The sequence below is a fragment of the Fringilla coelebs genome (assembly GCF_963513975.1).
Source record: "Fringilla coelebs genome assembly, chromosome: 1".
Classification (NCBI taxonomy): Eukaryota; Metazoa; Chordata; class Aves; order Passeriformes; family Fringillidae; genus Fringilla; species Fringilla coelebs.
The window spans coordinates 53,989,905-54,002,788 of NC_140028.1; the positions used below are offsets into that span (position 1 = coordinate 53,989,905).

Consider the following 12,884-nt stretch of genomic DNA (forward strand, 5'->3'; position numbering starts at 1 on the left):
CTCTAGGTCTGAACAGACAGGCAAACACGTCCACCAGTAGTGGTTTACTCAAAAAATAGCACCTTAAAGCTAATTGATATGATAGCTATCAATGAGTACATATGATTGCTGCCATAGCTATGCTAGCATGCTTCTGATTAGATGGGTATCTTTTCAAGCACAATTTAATAGAATTTATATGGAAAGGGTTCTGCAAAAACTAAAGAGCTGTAAAAATTATCTTACTCTTCCAAAACTCTGAGCCCTCTTTCAGATTCATATAATCTATAGTTGCAGACTTTTCTATCTCATCCCATGAAAAAAAAGGGAATTCCGTAATTACCAAAAGCAAGAAAAAAAACCCACAGAAAAAAAAAAAAAACCAAAACCAAGAAAACCCCCAAAACATCAAATAAACACCAACACCACTTTAATTCATGCTCTGTGCTCTATTATTTGTGTTTTTTGCAGGCAAAGGTTCCCTGGAAGGGCCCAAGTTACTCTGAGACCTAGTTTTCCACCAGCCATTATCTGAAACTGTCAGAAGACCAAAGGCTGAAACTGCCTCTGGACTCTTCCCCAGCTGACTGAAAGGTTTATCAGTGGTATCTCTGGAATGGAGATTTCATCATAAATCCTGTGTGACTTCAGGGCGTGTAGATTAATAAAGGCACATCATATACTGCAAAATTACACAGCCTTTACAAGGAACAGCCAAATTCTCCTCGAGAACTCTGGACAGATGGCAGGATTTGACTATCACTAAATCAGCTTAGTCAAATACATTATTAGTTCTCCAGCCCAATATTTGCTGTGTCTTCCCAATGAAACTGCTGAATGAAAAAGGCAATGTGTCAAGCTTAAAGCAAGTAAAAATCAGAAATCCATTTGTCTCCAAGATAAATCTCCTCCTGATGTGCTAGAAACTTCTACAAATTACAAAAAGGCAAAGCTCCTCTTGAAAAAGCAGCTCATTGCAAAACACTAAAGGTCAAAACCTAAACTTTATTTTTTTGTGCTTTTGCTATTTAATTGAGTGTCTGTTAAGCTGCTTCTCTGCAACTATGGAGTATTTCAGGAAAATCTGGAGGTCAGACTGATTGCCAGAGAATCCCCACATCAATGAACAAGCATAATGGACTTTCAGGTATCTAAAATAACAGGTCCCTCAAAGGCTAGAGTGCAGCTTCTCTGCAAGATAATTCCATCAGCAAGGGATGAGTGCTTCACTTATCAGAACTGCCACATAATGCTCAAGCACAAATTAATGCTTGCAAGAAAAGATGCATGATCCTGTTTTGGTTTCTAGAAGGCAAATCAGAGCTCTTGTTAATTTTCCTCTTAAAAGCACAAGGAATCAAAAGATTTCATAGAATTACCAGATCTGTAACCAAGCATTCACAAAGAATTTTATTTTTTCAGTACGTCATGAAAACTTATTTTGATGGAAGTCACACACATTCATATTTTACTAAAATAAATTATTCTCAAACATTTTTGCCTGTCCTCTGTGCAGTGACATTTCTTCTCCCTTGTCACCATAAGGTTAATGCTCAGGAAGGAGAACAAAGTGACTATTACTGTGCATGACAAGGATTGTTTGCTGCAGCAATTACTCTTCAATCAGAATGCTACTTTTGTTTACACTCAACAAGGATAAAAATATGAACCCAAGATATTACCATATGCTAAATACACATTTTACACTGCTTGAATTGTGAGCAGGCAACACACTTTAATACAGGTGTGGCATGGCTTTTAATGCAAAATGATGACACCTCTTTTGAAATCCTAACATTCTGTGCTATTAAATACCTGTTCTTATTTTCATCTGCATGAGACAGGTGGTTAATTTTATTTGCATCAATACACTGAACTTACAGGTATATTCTCATTTGTATGACAGTGAACACTCTATTCTTATAAGCTGTATATTTATTCCCCTGAATTATTATCTAAAATACAGTCAATGCTTCAAGTTTCCAATGAAAAGGTTAAAAAAAAATTAGCTCCATAGACAAGCACTGTGATTTTCAATATACATTAAGATTTTTAATAGTGATACTGAGAGCTCATGAATAGAATTTGCATAGACAGCGCACAGTCTCCCCAAAACATTTCTACAATTGATTCCTTCTGTGATTTGACTTGGACTGAATAGAGTTGAGTAATTTATTCACCATTGTTTGGGACAGGCTGTTTAATTCCCTTCTGACCCTTAAACAGCGTGAGGGGTTGCGTGTGTCTCTGTGTTAGCGCCCGTCCTGGTTAACTGCATTAATCACACACAACAGGCCTGTGCTCACTTAGGTGGGTCTTTTCAAATAGATGGCAATTAAACCCTCCTACATATGAATCACTTCACATTCACAGAATACTTTCTATGTGAGCACTAAATATTTACAAATGAGGCTGGCATATTTTATATAATTTCACCACCTCGGCTGAGATGACTAAGGAGCGCTATCATTATGTACAGAACAGAATTATAGGCAGGTGCAGATTAAACAAGGTCACCTTATCCCTTATTCCCATCCTCCTATTATGGCTGTGGCACCTGGCCTCTGAACTTAACACACCACTCATATTGCTGGCTTGAAATAAAAGGTGTCCCAATTCTGGATGGTTTATATGTTTTGTGAAAAAAAGTTATGATTGTTATTCATTAAGATTTTAAGAAGTTTCCCACACATTTATTTAGGCCACTCTCTTCCACAGGAATCAAAAAAAGTGAGATGAGCTGTCTCTGCTGAATTCCTAGTTCTGAAAAACACAAACATCATCAACTTCAAGTCTAACGCTGCAACCCCAAAGGAATTTTGGAGGAGAAAAAAGTTACTGACTCCTTCACAGCCTCCTTCAAAATGACAAAGATAAAGAGAAGAGTCAATATGATAATGGTCACAGTGCTGCTTATTAGAGACATTCTATAGTGAAGCCTCTGTCTCATGGGAAGCTCCAATCTGCTTTTCAACTATCAACAAACACACTTTTAGAAGATCAAAATTAGAAAACTCTTTTCCCATGGAAGATTGAATATAGCACATTGAACTGACTCTTACTAGACATTTCCATTTGAAGCAATAACACTTCTATTTTCCCAAAATGAAGGACTTTAGGTTTTGTTAAAAACATTTTAACAGTGGTATATTATCTGTATTTTTAATATTAGAGCCTCTGATTACCTTCCTTTTAAAAAACACAAAGTAAAATTGTAAACATATTTACTATGGAAAGCATACAATACACAAGATTATAATTTGTAAATAAGGCACTAGATTTGTGAATGCAGGATGCATGTTTAAACCAAACCACTCAAAGCAATAAAACATGCCTACTTCCAATTTCTGTACTTCTATCTGTTATGAATTACTCCTTACACTGTATCCTGCAGGAAGAATATTTCTGGTTTTATTATTATTAATAATACTTGAAAACACCTGGATAACCTTAGCATTTTACCATCAGTAGTTGAATTAGCTGGCCTTTCATATTGTCTTTATAGCCAGCCATCATCCTGCACAGTTTATCTCTGAATAAACCACTTGGTAACAGTACTTTGTCACCCTCACATATATTATTGATGAGAACGCTGACAAGCTGCCAATTAAAGATGCTCCACTGCTTGTCCCATCTCCAGGCTCAGCCTGAGGTACGGATGGAACAGTTGCAGTGAAAACTCAGTTTTACATTTCAAAGAAAGTTCAAAGCAGTGAGAAAAGGCTGCCCTGCAAAGGACACAGAAATTATATTTATTGCTGGAAAACTTTATTTGAGGAGACTGTATTATTTATTCTGTATAATAATAAAAATTAGACTATGAGTCCACATCTTGTTCAACTAGATGTTCTACTTAGTTTTGCATTCAGTCCTGGATTAAATCTATGAATCTGACATTTAAACAATTACAACACTAATCACAGTTTAGTAACAAATGTACAGATTTAAATAACGGTCAAGATATAAATCAAGCAAATTTAAGTGGATTTGTGTTTCTGGTGTTACCCCAGCAAGACATACAACAATATTTCTTGGACCCCAAAACATTGCTGAGTGATAAATTAAAGGTCATACTAAAAGTATCTGAAATCAGGATGCTTTTAAATGAACAAGCAACCCTGAGATCACTTGTATTCTCTGTTCCACCCAAATTCTCAGGTTGTGAAAAATCGCCAAGCCATTCCTTAAACACTAAGTATTTATTCCACGACTGATTAGTCCTTTCTAAAGTAAGTATAACAGAATAATTTATCCAACAGAAATTACCTACATTAAATATTCTTTAAAATACACATATGTTTTTAAGAGATTAATATCAAATGAGATTACACTGGCTGCATCACAAATCTTTAATCTTGGATTTGAAAAACCACACAGCCTTTTTTCCTGTATTTTTGAACATGAGACTAAATATCTCATGTTAAGACACACTTATCAGCTGCCACTGAAAGTCATAAATACAATAAACATTACAACTTTGCAGTGATAACTCCACTCTGTAAGTATACTACATCTACACTATAAGTTAATGAGAAAGAGCTGAGCTAAATCACCACTAAGAGAGAACACAAAATACTTCTCTTACCTCCATTTCTGTGCAGTGTAAACGGCCTGATTTATCTGTAAGAGAAAAAAAAGTTTTCAGATAAAGAGACAATGAAGAACAAAACTAAAAAGTTGAATCACTTCTCTTTTTTGAGTAATTGCCAAATATTTCTTGTCTTACCTGAATCACACGTTTCAATAATGTTTTTATTATATATGCATCCTGGTATTAACAACAAGATGGCCCTACCCTGTAAGATTTTTCTTTGGATCCTTTACAATACTGGTTTTTAAAAAGATGTGTCTTTAATGCCTGGCTTCATTATTTAAATTGTATGATTGATGTTTAGCCATGGAGGGAACATGAAAACATGTTGGCTTAAATTAAGCAGTAGCAAATAGTTATTCCAAGAGAATAAGCAGCATTAATTCATAAACTAGGGAAAAGCCACCGTTTCATCTGATACTTCTGGGATTTCAAAGAGTTCAACAGATATATGAAGTTCAAACAAATTAAAGTTAAAACATTACTATACTATTTTTGTAAGTTTCACTTGTCAAGTTTTGCATTTCCTCAGAGTTCAGTAACATCACTTAGGAATTCGACTAATAAAGAAAAATTAAGTTTCTGAACTGTTTCATTAAATTGAAATGTCAGTTTTCTGAAACACAAAATAGTTTTATACCAAAGTGCCTTGACAGCTTAGCAAAAAGAAGACTGAAATTTCACAGCATGTTAGGAAAGTATCATGTCACTAAAAGCAGCAAGTTTATAATTTTGTATTAATAATCCTTATCAAAGTAGGGTCAAGGAATCCTGACAGGATGATTTCCTGCTGGAAAAAAATTATTCAAAGAATTTAATTGTTCCACAGAAATCTATCCATTTGAAAGGGGATCTACCCAAAACTTTCATTTCAAAACACACAGATATAAACTTTTACATTTTTTGTCTTAGCTTTTCAGCTTCATTGCATTCACACTGCTGGTTTAGAATTTGCAGCTTTGGACCCAATAGCATAGAGCCTACAAAATGCATGACAGAACTCTGAGATCTCATGTACTCAAAAACTAGAACAGGATGCAATTGCTTGACTGTGCATGTATATTCTAAGAGCACATGGTCAGGTGATGATTAGGAAGGATTTACTGCAGTAGTTTGGAAAAACCTGTGATTTGTACCCATAACTGGAAGGACTATTTCATCAGACTGGCTGACAAGCCCAAGGAAGCTCAACCAGCTGGCTGGCACAATGTTTGCACAGAGGAGTGATCCCACTGACTTCACATGACAAATGTGAACGGCATGCAAAACACTCGGCTCTGGGAAGAGTCACCTGCACAGAAAAACCCAACTTTTCATACTGAACTGGTCACCTTCCCTTTGAAACGAAAGGTTAAACACATCCTGAATTAACAGGGAACCTAACAGAGTGAAAGTTGTTTACTTTCCTTTGGAACTGTTGCCAAAGCAAGCTAACGCTCCGCGCTGGTGTCTGACTTCAAAACCAAGAGCAAAGAGTGACTTTAAAAGGCTTTTGCATCGCATATTATCTTTTCAAAAGGACTGGTACCTCTGGTTCACTCACTTTCAGACCCACATAATAAATTTTTTGGTGTTTAAAATGGTAACATTCACGTGATTGTTACAAACTACAAGCAGGGGAAATTTGCTGAGAATGTTTTTTAACTGCTAGGATTATTAGCAGATTTATTAATATTAGGGGCTACTTTTGTGAAGTCAGATGACAGGTGACCAAAACAACGTATCTTTATGATACAAGATGATACAAGATTAATTCAGAGAAATGCAAGACAGGGGAAGAAAAAAGCACATGCTGTCTTTAAAAAGACATTACTTTAAAAAAAATTACTACTTCATTAAAAAGTACTCATTTTAAACCTATAGCAATGCAGTGCATACACTATGCCACCAATGTTTGCAATCACTGACAGTTTAAAATATTCAGGCTAGCATCTCCTATGGTCTAAGGGAACAGGAGCCAAGCTGTCCTCTAGATCCTCTGATTAGCACCAAGCACTCACTGCTGCACCTCACAGCAGAGCTGAGATCCTATGAACATCCTTTCAGCAGAGTGCCAAACAAGTCCTGAAGCACAGAAAACAAATAAATCAGCCTGGACCAAACCAAGAAAGGCAAAATTGGAATTTCTGAAAGTAACAGCAAGTAACAACAACAACATTTCTCTTGCAGCTCCTTTGATAAACTTCCATGAAAGCTGTTCCTCAAGGAAAAGCACTCAAACTCTGGAGTGCTTTTTCTTATTATTAAACTCAACTATTTATTCCTATTTACACCAGTATTTTAAATCCCAATCATATTGTCATGAGTGCACGTGCTGGGGCAGGAAGGGGGGATACCAAGTCTTTCATGCACCCAGACAGTATCCTGGCTGGTGCAAGTGACTGACTCACAACATTTTAATGTACACTGCATTATGGTAATTATTAACCATTCCATGTGCCTCTGTACCCTGAGACCAGCTAGACACTCAGCAGATTTCCCAAAGCTGTTCACTGTCACTTGTGGACTCCCTCCACTGGGAATTTACTACATTTCTGAAGAGAGCATTAACAATACTGTTGATGCATTCACATGCATCTATCAAGACTGAAATGAATTTGCTTTTATATGGCTCCAGCAAGCCAATTTATTTATACTGCCTTTATCTATAGTGGCTGGGAGTAGAAATTTCTTCTCTCTTCTGCTGACATGACTGAAAAAGCAGTAACTCATAAATGTAGCCTAAGGGTCACACTCCCTTCATTAGCACTGGAGAAAAAAAAATTCCCTGTAAGTCGCAGAACAGTCTCTGCAAGCAGCATGAAGTGCTTCTCTGGTAAACAGGTGAATAAAAAACTATTCCAGCTGCTGATTCTTAACATAAATGCAGACTTTTCCAGACTTCAGAACCATTCAACTAGATATTCATCTGTGCAGCATTTTTACCACTCTTACTGACGAAAAATATTCAACAGTAATTTCCCATGACAGTTTTCAAATAAAAGCTAATGCATTCATTACTAGTAAACAGCACAACTTTAACTGTCAACTGCAGTTTATAAACAAATTATGGCTTGGAAAATTAGATCATTTTTTGCTCTCAGTTTGTTGAAATGCAAAAACTGAACAGTTTTTGTAAGAAGGAAAGTGACTAACATAGGAGGATTCCTGTATTTCTAAAAACAGTCTTCTTAAAAAGAAACCCCAAACCTCCACATTCATTTTTTGTTCTTCAAAATTTCTGTTTGAAAAGTATTCTTCTATCAAACCCTCAGCAAGGGGAGTCATGACAAACTTTCCTCAAGCACCAGGGAAGACTGTCTCATCCCTTCAGGCAGGAGCTCCCTGTACTCCTACCAGTGGTAAGAAGCACACATTTAAGACTGAGTTTTAAAAGTAACAGACATAACTCAGTATGTTAGAATGGACTGACCCAGGGTATTTGTAGGACAGCATGTGGGATGTGCCAACACATCTGCACTCCTCTATCCCAAGAAAAACCAAGCTACTGAGTTGACTTTAGTGATGTGACACCACAATCACACAGCCACCATTTTGGCTATAATCAGCTGGTCTAAGAGCCCTGCAGCTCAGAGCATCTCCCTAGCCTTCCTCTAGTGCCTCAGACTCCTCTGCTCACATCCACAGGCAGTCCCTTCAAGACAGCTTCTTTCAGAATTGAAATGATAAGCACTGATTTTTCTGGCAACATTGTGGCTGATGCACATGTTGGCAACAAACCTGAAACTGATTTTGTGTTAAAGATTAACATTATAATTAAATGTCACAGCCCACTTCGGCAGGTTTGGAGTGAAATCAAGCTGCTGTTGCTACAACAACAGAACTCAAGTTGCCCTCAGGAGTGACAGACACTGCCTGTATGCACTGAAAGACAGTGGAAGAAGAGGATGGAGAAAGAACAAAAGGGCTAACCTAGGGAAAGGGAGCAAGGAAGAACATGAGAGTCACTAACTTAAGCTCCTTGAGTTGAACAGTCTTTAGTCACACCCCTCAAATTAACAATAAACTGAATTTGTATTTGCTTTCTGGCTTTATTTGTATTTGCTTTCTAGCTTTTACATCTTCAAGAGGCACTGTAGCTACAATAGCCAGCTTTTCTTTGCCTTTAAGAGAATGAGGATTCCTCAAGTAAAAAAATAAAAAGAAGTTCAGACTCACGTTTAAACATCCAGAAAGTGGAATTTTGGTAACTTTAGAAATACCAAAAACTGGAAATTTGGTAGCTAATCTGAAACTGGTCACATTAGTTACCAAAAATCACAAGTTCATTAATACAAAGAGTCAAGATGAGCAAAGGAAAGGGAATTAAAGAAGAAAGCAAAGGCAATCATGCCACAGAAGGAAAAGAGATAAATATGCAAAGAATGGGATTCGTTATTAAATGAAGGGAGAGGAAAATATTGATATAGGAGAAGTGAGCCAAGCTGAGGAAAGACAGTGAAAACTTGTAAGATAAAAAGAAACAGGGAAAAAAAGTGAAAAATATAAAGACAAAATATTAAAAAAATTTTTAAAGTGAAAAATATAAAGATATTCTATAAAGATATCTTAAGAGGAAGACATCAGGATGCCGGGAAGAAGGTCAAAAAGAGCAAGAACATGAGGAAGTGGAAGGAAGCAGACTGGATTAGGAGAGGTAGAGACCCCCTCTGAGCAGGGAGCACAGAGACCCAAGTTCTTAAGAAAAATACTTGGGCTTTGAGGATCAACAAATCCTTCCTTTAAACTGTAATTAGAAGGTAACAAGAAAAGGGATGACGTTTTAGAGCTTGTGGCTTTTTGGCTATGACTCATGATTTCTGTATCAGACTACAGCTGATGACAGTAATTATATGCCTCATTTTTCTGCTTAGGAAAGGAAAGAGAAAACTTTCTTTTTTAAGAAAAATTTTAACAGAATACAAGGAAAATTCTTAGAGATTTTTCTAGACCAATGGCAATGAGGACTTTGCTTCCCTGTGCCAATATTTTTTCATGCCTTTTTTCTCCATTCAACACTTCATGGAAGTTACTCCTAATTTTGAACAGTCATAAGCATTTTTTGTCTATTGTAAAGGTAAAGGTAATGACTAAGAGGTCTTCTGTATTAATACCCTGTTAGATTTTGTAATAAAAATATTTTAAATTGCAAATTGATAAATCCATGCTACCTCCTAAGATATAATTACATGGTCGTTGTCTTGTCTCATTTCTATTCTGCACAAGGCTGTGATCAACATAGGATTTTTCTATGTTCCTCTGCTTGCTCTCTTCAGCAAACCGGTAAGTTTTCCTTGGGATCACATCAATTTTTGTTACTCTAAGATAAATACTGTGGTAGTTCTGCACCTCCAAGTACTGCTGGACTCCATTCATAGCTGCCAGTCTCTTCTGTAGATGCTTAAATAAATTCAGATGCTGCACTCATCCTCCTCTGGCCTGTACAGGTATCAACTCTTCCCAGGAAAAGTGTGAATTCGCAGAGTTCATGGGTCTTGATTTTTATTTTTTAAAATTTCTGTTACTCTGATCATATTCTAATTTTTCCCAGGGCTACCCAACTGCCTGCTCATTCAATACATATGTGTGCTCCTGGCAGAACTGTGACTCCGTTCAAGTCATCAGCAGTTTCTCCCATCATTTTTGATGGATCCAGAGCTTCAAGCAGGTTACAGCTTTTTTAAATTGATAACTCAGCACTATTGGATCTGTTAAGAACTGTCACCAGCTGTTAATAAACTCTCTCAAGTAAATGAAAAGGAGTTCTCTTCATTCTCTACCTCAGCCATCTCTTTGCACTATACAAAGTACTCATCTCCTTCTGTTCCTCTTAAAGTGCACAGTAATAAAATACAGTAATGCAAGCACAGTTGTGTGTGTCATGCAAGCTGTTTTAAGGTTTTATCAGAAACAGAACAATATTGTCTCCTTATTGGATCTGATGCTGTCATGTGATAAACTAATTCAGAAAGAATGAGCAAACACTCCTCAGTTTCTTTTTAACAGGTATGAAAAAGCTTCTCCACTTTCATGAAGACATGTTCATTGCCAACATGGATGCAGGATGTTACATATCTTTAATCCTCTTGTTACCTGCAACATTCCTACTGCACACATGGCAAACACAGTCAGGCTTGGGTAAAACCCATCCACAGCTCTGCTGCTGTGCAGGTCATTTGCACTGGCTGTAACTCTGATCCTGTCCTGCTCTGAATCATCCTGTTCAAGGCTCTCTCTCTTTCTCTTTTTCCCTTATGTCACATCATACATACACTGCTACTGTCTTCCTTTTCAAAGCTCTGCTTGTGCACTCCCAGTCCCACCCATCACCTCTCACTGAGCACTGTGGGGTAAACTCTCACCTCCAGCCAGCCCTGAAGCTGGACTCCATTATCCATTACCTATTCCACACCCCCCCCAAAAAAGCATCTTTGTTCTTTCTCCAGCAATGCCCCACAGGGACACGATATTAACTCTCTGCAACATCATGGCAGATGTCTCATTTTTCACTCTTCTCTTCAACTGCTGTTAACAATGACAACTAAAATTCCATTTTCCTTTCTAAAGCAACATTTTTACTGCATTAGACAGGAAAATCTCTGTTAAAGTCTTATCTTTTACTTTAAGTCATTATTAATACCAGGGGCCCACAATTCCTCAAAGTTCTTCTTTCTAAGTTCAAATTTCTATGTTTTCCTCAGGAATAAATGCAGTTTTCAGACAACAATAAATCAGAGTTCATTTGTTCACTGCATACTTAACATCTTAAGTATTTCTCCATACAAATATAGGCAACTAAGGTCACTTATTCCTGTTGGCAATTTCCTTCCATTTCTTTTATGCAGGCATTTGAAATATGCTTTTTTTTTTAACCAAATACATTATTTTGTTATGCTGAGATCTTTTCTTTGCTTATTTTGTCCTCCCTACCAGAACTGCCTACAATAGGATGCCCAGCATCTGCTGATATTCTCAGAGAGCCCATGTAAAGCTCAGTGCATGGGATGCATCCATATAAGCCATGACTGGAAGCCTTCCAGTTCATGCTTACGTACTGGGAACCACACTGATGACAGAAAGCCTGACATAAATAAGGCCGAGGCTTTCTCTCCTCCACAGATCAGTAGAGCAAGAAGAGATAAAAGCATCAACTCACTGAGGCTCCTCTCTGCTGTCTAGTAGTATTTTCTTCCTACTTCACATCCAATATTAAAATACCTATATAGGCATCTATCTTAAAACTCTCATGCAAGAAAGTGAGGCTCAATACATCAAGCCTTACTATTTTTAAATGCAGATGTTTCTCAATACCCTTGAATTAGATTTGAATTCCAAACATAATTAAGTCTTCATCCTAAAGGTACTATTTATTTTAGCACTATTCATAGCAACACCTCTTTCAAAACTTCACCATCAAGAAAGGCTACTCTCACCCATCTTTAAAAAGGGTTAACAAAATTAGAAGAAAAATGGTAGTACGTTTATTTTCCACTAAAAATCATGTATATTTTTTTCAGTATCCACCAGGGACTGACAGATAAGAACATCTTCATGCACACAACTTGAATTTGCATTTATTCATCCTGTTTCTCCATCCTTGTCTTCCAAAACCTAGGCACACAAGGATGTAAGAGGGACATGGAAGTCATTAAAACTGCCAAGACAACATAAACTATTCTTCTCCAGCATGTCTCACCCTGAGCCCTCCAAGTCCCATGAAAGCCACCATGCAGTCAACTTTTCTGTGATCTTTTTGATTCAAAGCCAGAATACTCCATGCATTATGCCCTCCTGCTGAACACCTGGCAGATTTCCAAGAGAAAAATCTGCATAGTACTCGCTTCTGGTAAGACCAGCAGTAACTTCCCTGCGTGTTTTCTCTCTTAGGGCTGGAGGACGAGGCAAAAGAAGGGCCACTGACACTACCCACAGCTTAGGGTCTCGGGAGGGAGATGAAGGCCACATTCATGCCAGCCCTGAACAGCCAACAGCTGGAAGTGAGCCCAACTCCGTGTTCAAAGTATCCTTCTTTGCCACTTTCCAAGATCCCCACGGCCTGTTCCTCTTCAGGAGCTCAGTGCAAGGCCCAAAGTCGGTGGCCACCTTTGCTAAGCCAGGGATCTGGCACTTACAAAACATGCAGGGAAAACCCTCATCTTACCAAACCCACTCACCCCCAAAACTGTTCTGTTTCCCACCTCTGAGAAGGAGGTGGCACAGCCTCCGTGCTGAAAAGCAAGAGCTCCTTATTCAGCTTGCAGCAATGACACAACCCCAATGAAACAGCCTCTGGCACCCTACAGTACCCTGATGCCCCTAGATCCTGGGCATGATG

At 37.7% G+C, this 12,884-nt stretch overlaps 1 protein-coding gene across 1 annotated transcript in view; it reads right to left on the bottom strand.

Annotated features, from left to right (window-relative positions):
• SPIRE1 (spire type actin nucleation factor 1) overlaps window positions 1-12,884 on the bottom strand; it is a 122,521-nt gene that overhangs the window by 105,525 nt on the left and 4,112 nt on the right. Inside the window, exon 2 of the mRNA XM_084207475.1 lies at window positions 4,565-4,599. Coding sequence (XP_084063601.1) covers window positions 4,565-4,599 — 35 coding nt within the window. The remainder of the gene's footprint in view (window positions 1-4,564; window positions 4,600-12,884) is intronic.